The following is an 18532-nucleotide window of genomic DNA, read 5'->3' on the forward strand; positions in this document are numbered from 1 at the left end:
AACGGCTATGCTGTGTTGGAAAGTAACACACTAGACAGACATTTGTAGAATATTTAATCTTAAAGTGCATAGGGAAATACTATTACTACGGCTGCTACTACTACTACTACTACTAATAATGATAATTATTATTATTATACAAGTACGACTACTACTACTACTTCTAAACATAATTTTGTATTTCCAAATATGTTTCCAATAGTATCACCTTACTGCAAGGATTGTGGTTATTTTACTCTTTAGTTAACTGACTATTATTACCAGTCAATTAACACTAGGGGGCAGCATCTCACTGAGGTTGGTGATGGCTAATCAGCACACACACACACACACACACACACACACACACACACAGACACACACACACAATTAAATCATTTTTTACTTCAAGAACACTTTCCTTTTCAACGTATCTGCATTACAATGTGTTTATGTTGATGTTAATGTGTGATCTTTGTCAAAGGGGTCACTTCACTGTAGTCTAACCTGACACGCCAGATGGTTTGTTACACAGAATCATCTGGGAACTTGTCCTTGGAAACTGTTTCAAATGGCAGGCACTTTCAAAAAATACCTGGCAGATGATTGGATGAAGCATCACGGTCTCTTTTCTCGCTGTCGTCACACCTAAATCCCGTGCCTCATAGCTGATTTGCCTGGCCAACTGCTGGGACGGATTTGAACGCATATCTGGCATCGTGGCAAGGATCGCTGCATGAAATAGGTCACGCCCATCACGGGGGAAAGCTCTCCATTCACTCCCATACACCAGCGTCATTTTCCTTGAATTAAATACAGCTAAAAGCTGTTGTGTGGTGGGCTGCGCAGACAACAAATGTAAAAAGAATCGCCAATTAAAGTATTTTTTGTACTCCCGAGCAAACCAAGGAAGCCATTGAGAATTGGCGAGAAAAAAAATGTGGATCTAGCTGTCAAGGAAGTAAGTTGGAGTGTTCATCTTCTGTATATATGATCTTTGTGTGCAACACGTGACATAGGAGAGCGCCAGCATTGGGGGGGAGTTTTTGTTTTCCCCCGTTTTGGGCGTGGTTTCTGAATGATGACGCACTCCGCAGTGTCTCTATGGATTTCTCGCTCCAGCTGCCTTGCAGGGTTAACTTCACTCCGCACCACATTAAGACAACAGTCATTTTAAAGGTTCAAGGAGAACTTCACCGGAAAACAATGCTGATTTATTTTGCACATGATCTCATACATATCCAAAAACTGTAAACGGTTTAGCAGGCCTTCATTTAGTTTGACAGTTATTGAGAGTTGATTTGAGTTAAATTGTGAAGCAGTGCTGTCACTCACCAGCCCGTTTACACTCCAAACTACAGTAGTCTAAGAGCCCTGCTTTGGCAAGCGCCTTTGGCGACCTCCCTGGCCCTAACCACACCCACCTAATGCTTAAACCTAATACCCCCCCCCCCCCCCCTGGATGGTACTACCATCCCCTGGGTGCTACTACCGTACTTTCCAACTCTTTGTGGATACTTTGACGGGCCCTTGACCTTTCCCTGAACCAACAGGTGCAGAGTGCTGCCTTCCATACAACACTCTCGGCTCCGCTTGACAAAGCGGTTCTGTGAGATGAGTTGGGAGTGAGAACGTGTGGAGTGACATCACTGCTCCCTTTTAGTTGATCATTGTCAGGGCTCTTATTACTATTACAAAGGTTTACTGATGGTCCTCATTGACTCAAGTGTGCTATACATGGAAAATAAAGCACAAGGCATGGTCATGAGTTTAGGAAAAGAAAATCATTATTTAAGGCACACCTTTATAGTCTGCAACTCCATCACATTTGAATACAAGGAACACACGCATAGAGGACAACAAAATAATAGGTTATAGGTTCAGGTATGAAACAAGTATTTTCCTAGACTAAATGATCTTGGAGATTTCATTGGGAATTATATTATCACCAGACCTGGGTCCAATAATGTTTGCAAATCATTGTTTTATCTCTCTAGGAGTTTCTAGAAGGGTGGAGTCTGCCAGTAAGATGATACAATTAGTACACTGATGCAATAAACTCCACCCATCTGCTACTCCAACTGCTACTCCAATTAAATATGAACAATTTTGAAATATTATTTATCACAGGTCTGATTAGACTATAATCAGGAATAATTAATCTCTTCAACTGTCTCACAATATGATACAACGTATACAATAAACCACCTTTGGAGCTGTGAAATTACATCAATGACAACAACACAAAAGTGAAGTGAAAACGTTTGTAACAATTTTCAATAGAAAAGTGCCAACAGTTACAAATTTGGTAGAGTGAATAAAGTTTTAAATATCGTTACAAGTATCATAGACTGGATAGGATTGAGTTGTATTGCAGATACAATAAGGTCAATAGAATGACTAGGCATTAGTAAAAATCACATTTTACTTATTGAATGTGGAAAAAACTCAGGTTTTTCATTACACCACCTATCTACTTACTTGAGAACCAGCTGTGTGCCATATCTAAGGTATAAGGCATGCCTCTACAGACATGGGGCAGGTTTCTGAGATGTGGTTTCAGCCAAGTCCAGGTGTATCATTTCACAGACACCTTCTATGGAGCTATATTTCCCCAAAACAAATTGTACATAAATTCAACATTGTGAAATGCTTCAAGCGTATAAATAATATAATAAATAACATAAATAAAGGGATTTGAAAACACAAAGTCAGTTCTGTAAATCTATGAGCAGATTGTAACCTGTGTCACCATTGTTGTCCGTAAAGATAGACACAGATCGTATTTTACAACTCTGGAGACACTCATAAGGCGCATTTGGCCTACAACTCTGAGAAAACACTACAACAGTAAGTAATTATAACTGGAAAGGAAAATTTGGGGATTTTTCAATGTAATTGGTTTTTTTTTGCCTCGGTTAAACAAACTGCTGAGGCGAAAACCACATTAAAAATGCAATAAAATAATAATAGAGGAAATAATCTGTAAAACATAACCACAGTTGCAAAATGAGAAGGCGTAAATAGATTTCATATATGGGTTACAATATTGTTTGTAGATGTACAAAACTGACTTCTTTTTTTTTTTAAACGATTTAACACTTGGAGTAGAGCCGCTGCTCCTTTGCGTAGAAAGGAGCCAGTTGAGGTGGTTCGGGCATCTGATAAGGATGCCACCTGGTCACCTCCCTATGAGGTGTTCCAGGTACGTCCAGCTGGGAGAAGACCACGGGGCAGACCGAGGGCTAGGTGGAGAGATTATATATCTCCACGCTGGCCTGGGAGCGTCTCGGGATCCCCCAGTCAGAGCTGGCTAATGTGGCCAGGGAAAGGGAAGTTTGGGGTCCTCTGCTGGAACTACTATCCGCGACCAGATCCTTGATGAGTGGTGGAAGATGGATGGATGGACGAGTGAACAATTTCACAATCATCAGTTTGTTTTGGGGGAAATTTAGCTCCCTAACTTCCACAGTAATTGAATCGTTAACAATTTTAGATGCGGAAAAAAAGTGAAAATCATTATAAGGAGGAATGTTTTCCACTGTGTCATCTAGCTGTTGCACAATTTCCCTTTATTATTTGAATGCCATCTGCACACGTACATGGCAGCAGACGCAGAATGCGAATCTCCTCTTCTTCTATGGGAGTAATTTTTTGCAAATGCAAATGTACAAACTTTTCTGGTGGCACATCTATATAAGTGGTTGGATTCAACACATCACAGTAGCCTAAGGGAACTGGCATTATTATCAGGCAAAAACAAAAAAATCAATGCTGCAGACTTTAATTGAAAAATGAATGTGGTCTCATCCGAGGCTGGGCTTAATCCACGTGTGTGAAAGCATCCCTAAGGGAGAAAGTATTCACTCACAGCTTGATATCTCTTTTTTGTCTCTCTGTGCATAAATGCTACAATTAACGAGGAAGCGTGTGCAAAGCAAGGTTCAGTGCATAACATATAACAGCTACCATCTGTTTACCTTCCCTACACTTTCAGAGCCATCAATCTTTCTTTGAAGCCCTACAGCCAATCATTTGCAGATTGAGGCAAACAGCATTGAGGTTAGTCGATTAATCGATCGACAGAAAATCAATCGCCAACTAATCGATTAATCATTTAGTCTAATTTTTATGAAGAAGAAAAAATACTAAAATTATCTCGTTGCAGCTCCTTAAATGTGAATATTTTCTGGTTTATTTAGTCTTCTATGACAGTAAACGGATTATATTTGGGTTGTGGACTGTTGGTCAAGACAAAAGAAGACATTTTGAGGATGTCATCTTGGGCTTTGGGGGGGAAAGTGATTGGCTTTTTTCACTATTTTGTGACATTTTATAGACCAAACGACTAATCGATAAGTCGAGAAAATAATCAACAGATTCATCGATAATGAAAACAATCGTTAGTTGCACCCTTAGTTTGGACACAAATCGATTTTTTAAACAGTTCTAAGCTGTTCATCGTTTAACTATACTGTAACTCAATCTGCTGTGGGACTTGAGAGTAAATATAGACACATGGTTCGCCTCGGTCTGCAAATGACCGAGCTGGGATAAAGTACAAAATGCTATCATCTGTGTTAGCCTGACTATAGCAAAGCTACGCTTAACGACCACGACAACCATGTTTCTGCTGCTATAATAAAGTGAGCCGTTCACGCTCAAGCCTACAGTTCAGCTCTTTATTTTCTATCTGAGGAGAGGAATCTGTGGTTGCTGTCTTCAAAACAAAGGCCTCATTTATTTTAATCTCTTTCTATGTCTAACCTCTCATGTTGAACGTTGTCTTCGCGTCCTGCTCTAATCTCGTCAGCTAGACCCGTGCGGAAACGCAGAACCATCCGCCCAAGATTTTGTTTTGCCAATCAGTCAACGACATCCCACCTCCCTCAGTCCATGCACAACAAGTTGGCCTCGCCGCAGAATCACTCTCATATTTTCAGCCAAGCTTCTTTTGACATTTCTCATGTCAAGATGCTGAGCGGCCATGTCATTGTCTTTCTTTTGGCTGTTTGCAGTTCACTGCCCAGGGAGAGAGGCGGTTCAGCAGACTATGGCACACCACAGCAATGTGCAGGGGAGCATGACATGAGCAATGCCCCCACTAAGAGTGATTCTTCTGGGTGGGAAGGGACGGGTGAACGCCTGGGTTTTGGCTTGGCTGCTACTCCAGGAATCCATTTTTACTCCTGCAGCACTGGATAAGGTGGTAATTGTGGGTGAGCGGTGATGCATGGGTGTGTGTATTTTCTGTGTGCACGTGCCTGTGTGTGTGTGTGTGTGTGGGTGTGCTGACAGAACAATCGAATCGGTGTAAAGTGATAGACTGGGTGTCAAGTGCTGATCTACAAGCTGTGGGCTGGCCCAGGTGACTTGGGAGCAGGTAGGGATGGACAGTCATTATGCCTATCCTGATATGTAGGCAGCCGGCTCCACGTTGTTGTTCTGCCCGTCCTCGATAGCCTTGTTCTTCTCAGTCAATGACAGCTCAGAAGACTCAGACGCCACTGCAGCTTTCCTTGACCTGGTGAGGTGAAAAACATGCTCTTACTTTGGTTGAAGTAACTAGCCCACGACAACTCCACAACACACTGTGGAAGTTCAATGTTGTAATGAAAGGATATCCCAGGCAGTAAAAAATATATATTTTCATTATCTTCTGTTTATTCTCAATCTACTTGCGTACTCTCCAGTGTTAGTGCGGCTCAAAAAATGCACTTTCAATGTAGAATCGTTCACTTCCGGAAAGAAGCGCCAACATTTGCACAAATACTCCTTGTGGATTGTTATTTTGATAAAAGTCATTAGCCACGCAAAAATCATGATTTTTCTAAGATGGCCGCCATTTCCTACCCCAAAAACACTATTTTGGGGGCAAGGGGTAGAATTGTCCAATACGCATGATCTTGTTATCAAACCATACATTTATGGCCACAGAGAAGCCAGATTTATTCCATGTAAATTTCAAAATGGCTGCCATTTCAAAGATGGCTGCCATTTCAGCTATTTCCATAGTATTTCACTGTCCAGGGTGATTTGGATGATTCTGGTCTCAAATGAAAGGTTTTTAACTATGGAAATTTCAAAAGTATACATCAGAAATCATTTGTATATCTCCTTTTGCCATTTACTCTGCATATATTTTTAAAGTATTTTTTTTTTAAATGTGAAAATATACATAAACAACAGTATTTTAACACAACTTTAGCAAAAGTGTTGTTATTGGTGTACTGCTATAGGCTTGGGGGAGGGGGGGTTGTTTACGAGATAACCCCCACTGTTTACGAGATAACCCCCACACACACAAAAAAGTGCTGCTCCTTTAAATCACCGGTACCTGTCACTGCACTGCCTGCTGTCATTATTATTATCTCCGCCATGTTTTCAGCGGCGTCTGTCTGTGCGTCTGTCCCTCCTCTCCTCTAGCTTGGCCTTCGCGTATCTTGAGAACCAAACTTTGGGAGTGTGCTAAGGAGTACGTGATGGAGTGCAGTGACCTGTTTTCGTGCAATTCGGCATAGCGCCACCTACTGGCAACAGTTCTGTCCTTTGTGGATCTCGAGAACCGTTTGGTGGATCGACTTTGAACTTGGGGAGTGCGCTTAGGGGGGGCCTGACAGAGTGCAGTGTGTGTGTGTGTGTGTGTGTGGGGGGGGGGGGGTTTGAAGTGCCCACGGGGTTGTGCTTTGGGGGGAACGGGCACTGCACTAGTAATACATAAATACAGACTGGTTATTTGGCCCAGTTTTATGAAAACATGTGGGGCTCTATCGTTGCATCGGCCTATAAACTGCGTTTAGTGCCAGGCGCAGCCCAGATTAGTGGGTGTGGACCAGCGCACTCGATATTTTGGTGTCGGCGCAACAGGTGGCCTTAAGCATTATAACCATGCCTTTTAAGCGTAAAATTATGCACAATCTGCTCATCGGGGAAGTGCAGTAAACGAATCACAAGCTTCACTTTTAAGCTCCAATTCCACGGAGCAATCCAGTCCGGCTTCAGAAAAGCCGAGGGCTCTGATCTCCCCCCCTCCCTTTTATCCCCGTCTGTCTGTCTCCATATATAGGCTATTATTCCATATTATTATGCTTCTCAAACCAATCTAACTGCAGTTTAAATACTGCAAGCATGTAAATATGCTACACTATAGCAAGATCAAAGTGAAAAGAATGTTCTAAATGCATCAGCTAGAAAAATATAGCCTATCCCTATATGATTAGATTAGATTGGTGAAAGTTTGTCCAGAATGATATCGTTTTGCTACCTTTTATTCTCCCCTTCTGCACAGGTAGGATGATGCACATAAATATAGCCTACATTATGTAAAGTCATTGCATAAATGTGTTTTTATTGTAAAACTAAATGTGAAGTAGGGCCAATTTATTGGAGCGGACATCACAGTAGGACATGACAGTAGAATCGCGTTACACTGTCACTCATCTAAATCACGTTAAATCTGCAAGGGATATATATAGCCCCAGGATGACATATATGTTTCACATACGGTTGTGTTTTGATTTCAATGTTTTATTTGGTCCAATATTGAAATGTTCTACAATTGCATGTTGTGTTAACATTACACATTATTTCTATCTACCTTTCTCTCAATTTCGGCTCATTTGGTTGCTATTTATTATCGAAATGTATTAGCCCAATGCATGCTGGAAGATTTCACATTTGTGGCTTTGGTAGGGAAGCCAGGCACTCTCCCCCACTGCACAGGTAGGATGGTGGAACAGCCTCTGAATGTCACGGGCTCAAAACTGTCATGTTATAAAAAACTGTCATGTTGTTATACTATGTACGGTATAACAACTTTTTTTTTCCATCGGACTTTGTGCCTGTCTGAGCGCCCAATCCCATTCTTCTACGTGTAACCGCATCCCCTAAAAAATTTAACATATATTCTATAAACGCACAATAAAAATTTTGACAAAAACACAAATACGTGGGTTACAACACATACAATAAACAATACAGCCATCATAAATACATAAACAAAACACAAAAATAAAAGCAGACAATAACGATTACAATATATGTTTTACAATAGCAATATACAATATCTTAGTATGACAACACTCACTAACACATTGCATTCAGGTGATGTCTCGTCACACACATGGTCTATGGCAGGGGCGTCGCTAGACCCTGGCTTCCGGGGCTAGAGCCCCGGATGTTTTTTTCCTAGCCCCGGATGTTTTTTTCCTAGTTTTTTTTCCTAGTTTTTTTTTTTTTTTTTTTTTTTTTTTTTTTTTCTTTCTTCCAATAAACAAAGTCTGGCATTAATAATCAGTACATTATACAAAAAAATCAGACTAAACATTTACAAAATTGGAACAGACAATCAAATAAACAACAAAATAAAATAAATAAAGCAAAATCATTAAGTCAGAGTTCTAAACAGTTTTCTAAAAAAAACAAACAGAAAATATCAGTAGGCTATGCAGGACCAAATTATCAGTTACTATTGTCATAGTGTGTCATTACATAATGTTTCTGCTTCACTCCTCACCACCTCCTCTCCACACGAGCTCATCATCTCACTATGAAATTATTCAAACAAATGACATGCGCCAACATGCACAGCATCACAGTAGCTACAACTATGAAATTATCTTATGTTATTTAGTTGTTTAGTTGTGAAGATATTTTCTGAGATAAATGGGCCTTGATGCTCAAGGCCCATTTATCTCAGAAAATATCTTCACACAGAATATTATTAACCATACAACCTACAACGCTAGCATCAGCATGAAGCCACAGCCATCCACTCCAATGTCTATAGAAGCTAACGTTAGCATGACTGTCACAATAACAATGCCTTCACTTCACAGTTACATTAAACAAAACCACACATCACTGCTTCATTAAACCATTACAACAAACAATACGTTGTTCCCAATTCCAGCTAGGCGCTTTTGATTAGATAGAACCGTAGGTTGAAGAGCGACATGTGTTTTGCGACCGGCCGGTGAGCACACCTTACGTCAAGTAGCGTAGATATAACATCACTACGTCCGCTCTAAGTTTCAAAATAAAAGTACCATATGATACAAAAACGGCACCATCAGAATTTAGGTTTACAGGAAGCGTGTACCTTAATAAAATACCTTCACAGGAGTTACTGGGGGGGTTCGTACCATTGAGATATAATATTTAATAAAATAAAATATGTAAATTTGCTAAGTGGACTCCCGCCAGAACCCTATCAAGGACCTCTGGTGGTCCCTGGACCTTGAGACCCACTAATCTTGTTCTTCTGTATCCATCTCAAATGACTCACAACATGGGTATTTACGGATTGGAAAAACCAACATTTTTCGAAGGTGGGGGGAGGGGGGCCCCCTCCCCCCTTACCCCCCCTCCCCGTCGGGGTACCTGGCTAAAGCCCCCAATGTCTTCAGGACCTAGAAACTCCCCTGGTCTATGGGTCAGCTTGGGGGAAAACGCGGTCCTGGCAGAGATCTGCACTCCACCGAGTGCGCTTTTCTAGTTTGGTGTATGAGTTTAGTTTGCCAACTTTTTCAAGTCTGTCTAATCTTCTAAGAAGATTCCTAAACTACATTCTGTATCTGTAAGTAATAACTAACATTTATTTTAGACATTTACATTTATGTGATTCTCAGCTTTGATACTGTATACTTGAAAACCTGGAATATTTCTAGTTTCTTCTTTGACTGTAAAAACGCTAGCTCCAGTAGTAGCATAACGGTTACAGTACACAAGCTAACCACATTATGTTGTATACTGTATTTGTAACTTACTTGTTTTTTCCTCATTATAGGCTATGTAAATGCAAATAAGTTATACACATTGAGACACATTGCAACTTATTTATTTGTATTTCAGTTTTACAGTGCTTTTAACAGTTAAACATCCTAAAACTTTCCTGCTGCCTCTTGGATGTTTATTGAAAAAACCTGTTTAGCTATCTGCCAAGCTAAGCCAGCACCTTAGTGTGTGTGTGTGTGTGTGTGTGTGTGTGTGTGTGTGTGTGTACTCAGGAGATGATCCCACACTACACCCCCACCACACCCATTGATTTCCTGTCCCCACCTTGACTCTCATTCTTTCAAAGCTATTTACGGTTTTAGCAACAAAAAAAAAAACAAGGTGTCCATTTATAAAAGGGATATTTATGAGATCAAAAATACTTTATTTCTTTATTTATAGCTTATGTGTATTCAATCGTAACCAAATAATCGCTCCCCGACATAAAATGTCAATTTTCTATCAATTTCTAATACAAGTTGTGCTAAAATACTGTTGTTTATGCATATTTTCACATTACTTTAAAAATATATGCAGAGTAAATGGCAAAAGGAGATATGCAAATTATTTCTGATGTATAATTTTGAAATTTCCATAGTTCCATAGTCATTTGACACCAGAATCATCAAAATCGCCCTGGACAGTTAAATTCTATGGTAAAAATAGCTGAAATAGCAGCCATCTTTAAAATGGCAGCCATCTTTAAAATGGCAGCCATTTTGAAATTTTCATGGAATAAATCTGGCTTCTCTGTGGTCATAAATGTATGGTTTGATAGCAAGATCATTCATATTGGACAATTCTACCCAAAGATGCCCCCAAAATAGTGTTTTCAGGCTGGAAATGGCGGCCACCTTGGAAAAATCGTAATTTTTTTGTGGCTAATGACTTTTATCAAAATAACAGTCCACAAGGAGTATTTGTGCCAATGTTGGCGCTTCTTTCCGGAAGCGAACAAATTTGCTGTTTTGAGCCCCACTATGTTGGGCAAGTTACTTTCAAAATGTAATATACCTCATATTACTAGTTACTTCCATTTGAAAGTAATACGTTACTTTACAATTTTACTGTCTGTGTAGAGTAACCTGTTACTTATTACAATACTTTTGCATTACTTTCACCAAGATAACAGTAGCAGAATGACATCGCCGCCCCGGAACATTCCGAAAAATAATTTAAACCGTCTTGAAGTCAGTGTAAACCATCAACCAAGATTCTAAATCTTATCCTTTTCCTTTTTTATTGTCATCTGTAGTGGTTATTTACATGATAACATACAATTTGATTAGGAAATGATTGTATCTTTATTTAAACATGTGCTTTGATTAAAAAAAAAAACTCAATTTGTAACTTGTGTTACTTGACAAAGTAACTGGTATAATATTACTGAAATCCTATTTGTAATAAGTTATATTACTGAGTTACTGCTAAAAGTAATATATTACATGTAATATGTTACTTTTGTAATGAGTTACCCCCAACATTGCTCTCGACATGGTAAAGTCACTCAAAACGTGTGTATAACCACACACTGCTACAATTTAATCAAGGTTTGAAAATGAAATTTGAATTATGCAACCATTAAAAGGCTTTCAAACTTGGTTCACACAAGTGTTGAGCAGGAGCCTTCCCATTCACACCAGAAGCACTCTGTTTTGCTCCATGCCTCGCTCTGTTTTGCCCCACGCTGCCCTGTCCCCGCTCATAACTTGCATTGCATTCTGTCCAGAATACAATGATACCCTGTTTATTTATTTTGTAGCGACAGACGCTGCACTCACGTGACGCTTCTTGAGAGAGAGGCGAGGTAACGTGCATCTGCAGACTTTATCGAGGGACCATGAAGGCGTCATGTGACGTCAGGCTAGCTAGAACCCTGGAGGTGCTGCTGCTATAGCTGCGACAGTGTTTTCTCTGCTATCAACCTTGTTAATCTCGCTATATTCTTCATCACAGCGGGTCATCCCCACTGTGCACTTAAACGTGCACTAGTTCTGCATAAGCACCTGCAGCTCTCTCCTTATTTTACTGACTTTCTCACTAATCACACGGCTGTTTACATGCGTTTCTGAATGGCTAGCTAGTTATTAGCATAGCTAGCTGTTAGCGATCATGGATGTTCTCTCTCTCCCTCTCGGTAAGATCTTATGTTTGTGAACCTTGCTGCGCATAACATTACTTATTGTGTGCATGGGAGAAGTCTCCCGCTAGTGTTGATGCCCAGTGTGATGGCAGAGAAACATGTGTTTGCTGCGTTGCGTGGAACGTTAGTTTAGAGGAGACACACACACACTCAAAAAGACGTGCAAAAAATAAAATAATCGCACCCTTTTATGCAATCGCACATGCTGACCTCGCGATTGCGATTGCGATTAGATTAATCGTGCAGCACTAGTTCATAGAGTACTCTTCTACTCTGGCCTAAAATATTACACCGATTGACCTCACGGTAGCTGCCCTCTTTACATTTTGGTCCAGAACTTTGGAACCATAGCTTCTACGATCAACATTCTTTCTATATAGACCACGCCCATTTCCGTCTAACCAGATTTTCTGCCATTTAGAATTTTGTCCAAAAGCATTTTTTCGCTATTTCTCCAAATTTTGTAAAATCTTCACCAAACCACATCTGTCCTGCACAAAACCTGTCATGCAGTTTTTTTTAAAGACGTCACCGTTGCGATATAATTGACTTGCAAAGTGTTGTGAGAGATGTAATTACAAGTTGAAAAGGCACAATGAGGCAATACAGAGGGGTGGGGTCCTTTTAATGCGACAAATACACATCTTTTAGAATTTCACAATAAATACATGCGCGCGCACACACACACACACACACACACACACACACACACACACACACACACACACACATGAATGTATTATAATAATGTGGTGACCACAACATAGTCTGCTAGCGATCTATAGCGAACTTGGGACAGAAACCTCAAGTGCAGTCATGTGACTCTGGTGGATTGAGCAGCTGGGGCTATTTAAGCTAATCAAAGTCTCTTGTTCTGCAGTCTACGTCTCCTAGCACAGGAGGCAACTAGACCACTCTACACGGCCTGCAGCTACTAGCTAGCTTACCACTCTTAGCTACAGTATAGCTACCAACGTGCTGTAACTTCCATGTACATAGATAGGGATCTGTAAATAAACGATGCCAGAAACCTGCTGGATCAACTTTTACCTTCCTCATTTGTCATTCCCTACAATAAAATGTTTTATTAAATGCAACTACATAATTAAATAATTATTTTCTAGGGCTTTCTTACCATACTGATTTTCCATTATATCCTTCATACTTTTGCCACCGACAGCCATCCACTTTAACAATGTCGCTGCCTGCTACAACCAACAGGCTCGTCAATGCTTTTCTGCGCTGGCCATATGCTAGGTTTAGACCTAGCCTTGTTATTGTGCTTGCTGATAGGCAAGCACAATCTTGGAATCTCTCATACTTCTTTATTATTCTTCTGGTCAAAAGTTTGCTTCGCCATTTCTCCTACAGTTTTCACACTACATAGACATGTGAGACGTCAAAACGTGCGGCCCTTGGAGGAATTGTGTGCATTGGCATTGCTAAGGGTTTCGTTTGACGGTTTTCGCGATATTCGCCATAACGTGCGATTTTTTCCCCCTTTGATTTGAATGGGGTTTCGAAATCGTTGCATTAAATTAGCTCTAGCTCAGAAACCATAAGACCTGCCACTACCAAACTTCGTAGGTAGGTTCACAGAGTCACCTTTTACTATGTGCGGGAAAATTACACTAGTTGACCAGATGGCGGCGCTATAACAGCCCTCTTTACGTTTTGGTCCATAACTTTTGAACCGTAGCGTCTACAATCAAAATGATTTTTTCCTTGGATTCTTTGGGTCATTCCGCATCTGCTGATATAGGCCGCGCCCATTTCCGTCCAACTAGATTTCCTGCCATTTTGAATGTTGTCGAAGTGTTTTTTCGCTATTTCTCCTTCAAATTTTGCCCGATCTTCACCAAACCACATCACACAGCATGTGTGGACTGTCCCGCACAAAACTTATCGCACGTTTTCTTTTTTATTCCGCACCGTTGCGATATAATTGACTTCCAAACTTCTGTGGGTGGGACCTAGTTCACAAAAACCGCCATAACTCCGGACCACATTGTCCGATCCGAACCAAATTTGGTGCAGGTGTGCACATATGTACTCTGAGCCGATAAAAATAAAAAGTTATCATTTCGCCTATAGGGGGCGCTATAGCAACATTAAGTACCTGTATCTCACAAACTGTAAGACCAACTGTTCCCAAATTGGGTACATAGGTTCATAGAGTACTCTTCTACTGATTGACCTCACGGTGGCGCTATAGCTGCCCTCTTTATGTTTTGATTCGTAAGTTTGGAACCGTAGATTCTACGATCAAAATTCTTTCTGCCCTGGTTTCCTTGGCTCCTCCCCCTTGTACTCACATAGGCCCGCCAATTTCCCACCCACAATTACTTAGTACACCCTAGCAATGATCTACGAATGCCCTATACCGATCAGCCGAAAACACCGTAGCATCCAGTGAATACACCCTTGCAACCGCCTAAACACGTCCTAGCTACAGATTGCCGATTGAGGCTGTATTTATACTGGATGGGAGGGCGCGGTCTAAGATAGGGGTGTTGCAAGGGGGGCGGAGCATCACGCCACAGCAATCACAATTAAATTTGCTTTAGCAAATTTAGCCCGTTCTAGTTTCATTTAGTGCACGAGCATCAAGTCAGCCAGAATGTGTCTTCCGCTTTAGGGCTTTCAAAAATAAAACTCTTATTGTAATGTTAACCTTTCTTAAATTTTGAGTAATGCTTTACACAGCCAACGTTTCACTCCATATATTCTTCACATCGGTATACAAGGTTTGTTGTTTCATTCAATGAAATAAGTTTTTCTCAAAAGGTGAGAATTTGAATACATTTACTCTGAAAGTAAATTGCGAGATTTCTGTTGCTAGTCTGAGCAGTGAGTTGCCTCGACACAGTCCAAATTAAAACAGGATCACAGCTGTGTGTATTTGCCTGTATGAGCCCCTCCCCCGGACGGGTAGGCAGAGGAGCACACACAGAGCAGATAGATAATAGCAGAGATAGAAGCAGAGACAGAAGCAGTGCGTCGAAGTTACTGACAGCAAAACCGGTTTTATTCTTATGTAAATGACCACATGCATGTAAACACAATGTGCAATTAGGGTTATTATCTAAAACATGCTCTTTTAGCGCTTCATGCACAACACTGGGTGTAAGGGACATGTGTGGGACAGGTAATGGAGGTACTCACTTTTCTCTGTTGAAGACGAGGAAGTCTCTCTGAACGTTGTCCAGGCGCTGCTGCAGTTGGCCATTCTGCAGGAACAAATACACAGACAGATCAATGTCAGCAACATCTGGAAAAGCAACAATATGTGCAGGGAGGATCTTTAGTCATCATATCTCCAGCTACGCAATTACTTCATTTGTCGAATACAGAGGAATTTGTTTTGGTGACACTGTGACAGAAATACAGTATATCGACAACTTAGTGAATTTCATAGTACATGCTGACAGACTTGCACAGAGACAACAGGACCTCACACACAGTGTAAACTTTGGAACAGTGGGTCCCCCCAATGCCTCCAATAAACAAATTATTGTCCCCTCCCCCACGCAGGCCAGGCAAGCCCTGTCACTTTACTGTTTAAATTTTATTTATTTATTTGTCATAATAGTGAAGTGATGATCTTGGGTATGTACTGTAGTCTATCTCGAATAGCCTGTTTTCGCTTTCACCAATGCGTAATGAATGACGTTCACGGTGAGCAGAGTGCGGTGTGTGTGTGTGTGCATGCGCCGCAGGTGTGTGTGTGTGTGTGAGAGAGAGAGACCTCAGACTTGCCATGCACATAGGCTATATTTTGTGCAGTGGGAAGACGGAGACTTTATAGCACATTTTGGTGTTTGTGTGTTGTTGTTGTTGACGGCAGTTTGTGCCCCCCCCCCCCTCCCCCCCCCCCCCCCCCCCCCCCCCCCGCAGTTAGTTATTGCCCTCCCATTCAATTTGTTCTGTAGCCGACCCTGTGTACAATAAGCTATCCTCCTATCTCCTGGAAACCAGGGACAAGCTGACGGAGACCAAAGAAGGACATTCTGCACAGTATCTACTGTACATGCATCAGGTAGAGCAGCATTCCCATGTGGACACAATTTTCTGTGAGACTGTGTTGCTAGAAACACATTGTGGTCCATTGCATATATTGTAGTTGCATCAGAGGGAGCATACTGTAGCAATTTCTTTTATATTTATGTAACCGGTGGACTTCTGCGTTGTGTTTTTAATGATCGGACCCAACAACCGGGATATCTTCAAGTCAGATGCTGTTTATTCGGACACAAAAGAAGTGAAAATAATTATCCTCCACTCTGCAATACTTTTCCCCACCACAATCCTCTTCCACCAGGGAAGATAGTAAGAGCGGACATTGAATTCAAACAACTACGGTACGATATCAAACAAACAGTGGTGCAAAACTTAACATGTGAAACAAAACACAGTAAACATACCTGACACAAAATAAATGAAAATAATTATCCTCCACTCTGCAATACTTTTACCCACCACAATCCTGCACATGAAAACAGGGACATATCCGGAAATTCAGTGAGTGGATTTCACTTGTCAAAATACATTCACACAGTGGTCAAAACATGGAAATATAATGAACTAACAGGTGCATCCATTCTTTACAAAGGTAAGACTAACAAAAATATAAACAGGAATGATACGAAATGATAGTATGGAATGTGATATATTACAGAGGATAACAACACCCACCTCTTCCACCAGGGAACATAGTAAGAGGAAGAGGTGAGGGGAGCAGGAAGCTTAGAGGCACTGGGAAGGAGGAGCAACACTACAAGAGGTGGGACAATTACATGACAACATAGGTGGAGGTAGAAGAAAACTGACAGGTATTTTACTTAAAACAACAAATAAATAACATAGTTCAATGATGTCCATCATGTCTTCATTTTTACATAGACGTTTTTGTTTTCTTGTGTTCAGACATAGGTTTATAGATGTTATTTATTTACCTTGACAGTTCCGACGAGTCAACTCTCGTCTTCTTCAGAAGCAGTCGCACTGACAGCTGGGTATGACGTGTCAACCAGTTGCTTTTCAGCAACTGGCGGTGTGCCCAGCTGAGCTGGCGGGCCGCGCGATGTGCCCGGCGGGGCTGTTGGGTCTGTCGGTCCGGCCACGACACGTCATAGTGGGCGTGGCCGGCCTGGCAGACCTGGCAGCTCAGCTGGGCACACCGCCAGTTGCTGAAAAGCAACTGGTTGACACGTCATACCCAGCTGTCAGTGCGACTGCTTCTGAAGAAAACGAGAGTTGACTCGTCGAAACTGTCAAGGTAAATAAATAACATCTATAAACCTATGTCTGAACACAAGAAAACAAAAACGTCTAAATAAATAACATATATATATAGTATATAATATATATAGTAATTATATTATAGACAAATAACATCTGTTACATTTTTTTTTTTTTTTGTTAAGGCTGGAAGTAACTTCCTAAAAAACAACACAGTCTAATACATATTTCATGAAATGAGCACAAATTCTGAAACGCAGAGTACGTGCTGCATGAATTGTGTGAAGATTAATTGGACAGCATTTTCACCTAGAGGATGGCTTTGGGTAAAAATTTAACTTTTTTTGCTAAACAATAAAAATTGGGCCAGGGCACTGGGTGGGGCGGGGCGGGGCCAGGGCACTGGGTGGGGCGGGGCCAGGGCACTGGGTGGGGTGGGGCCAGGGCACTGGGTGGGGCGGGGCCAGGGTACTGGGTGGGGCGGGGCACTGGGTGGGGCGGAGGAGTTTGCCGCCAAAACCACCACCGAGGCCAACGTCTGGCTGGAGCAGGTGCTGAAGAAGATGGAGGAACTAAATAAAGGTACTGTATAATAATAATCTATATATAAATTTGGAAATGTGGAAGAGTTGAGGACTGAATGTGCCAATTAAGTAATGGGCACTGTTGGGTAGTAAAGTAAAGTGAAAGAAAGAAAGAAATATAGATCATCACAGCTAGTACTTACTTACACCAGTGTTTCCCCTAGAAAAATGTTCAGGCCTGGAGGGATTTCGAAACGTACCTCGACCGCAACGGTGGGGGCCGTCGCTGGCGACGCTAAACTTTTAGCTAACCTGTTTGCATCTATGTTCGCAGTGGCATCCCAAGTATCATCATACTATTATGGGATGCAATGTGAACAGTTGTATTATGGGATGTGCGTTTCCCAGGCAACGACACACGTTGACATGTTTTGGAACAGCGCTGCACGCGGGGGCGGCTTTAGCTCAGGAGGTAGAGCGGGTCGGCCAATGACGCAAGGGTTGGCGGTTCGATCCCCGCTCCCTCCCAGCTGCTGTCGTTGTGTCCTTGGGCAAGACACCTAACCCTCCTTGCTCCCGATGGTGTGTAGGCACCCTGCGTGGTAGCCTGCCGCCATTGGTGTATGAATGGGTGAATGTAGACTATCTACTGATTGTAAAGCGCTTTGGATAAAAGCGCTATATAAATGCAGGCCATTTACCATTTACCATTCACGCTGGCAATGCTCCTAAAAGCAAAATGCTTATTGTTTTGAATGATTTGGCATCTTCTATTACTGTCAACACCAGTATTTATGTATTGTAATAATATGCCATAAAGGTTTATTGAAATGGAGATTAAACCCCCCCCCCCCCCCCCTTTTTTTTTTTT

The 18532-nt window shown here is 41.4% G+C and overlaps 1 protein-coding gene across 1 annotated transcript in view; it reads right to left on the reverse strand.

Moving 5' to 3' along the window:
- Positions 1-5385: 5385 nt before the first annotated feature.
- The window catches only part of stk32a (serine/threonine kinase 32A), a gene marked incomplete at its 3' end in the record, with an annotated part of 261148 nt that continues 248001 nt past the window's right edge, over positions 5386-18532 (reverse strand). Inside the window, exons 9-10 of the mRNA XM_083638850.1 lie at positions 15062-15126; positions 5386-5503 (exon numbers count right to left, since the gene is read on the reverse strand). Coding sequence (XP_083494976.1) covers positions 5386-5503; positions 15062-15126 — 183 coding nt within the window. The remainder of the gene's footprint in view (positions 5504-15061; positions 15127-18532) is intronic.

Source organism: Poromitra crassiceps, assembly GCF_964638095.1.
Source record: "Poromitra crassiceps genome assembly, chromosome: 1".
Lineage (NCBI taxonomy): Eukaryota > Metazoa > Chordata > Actinopteri > Beryciformes > Melamphaidae > Poromitra > Poromitra crassiceps.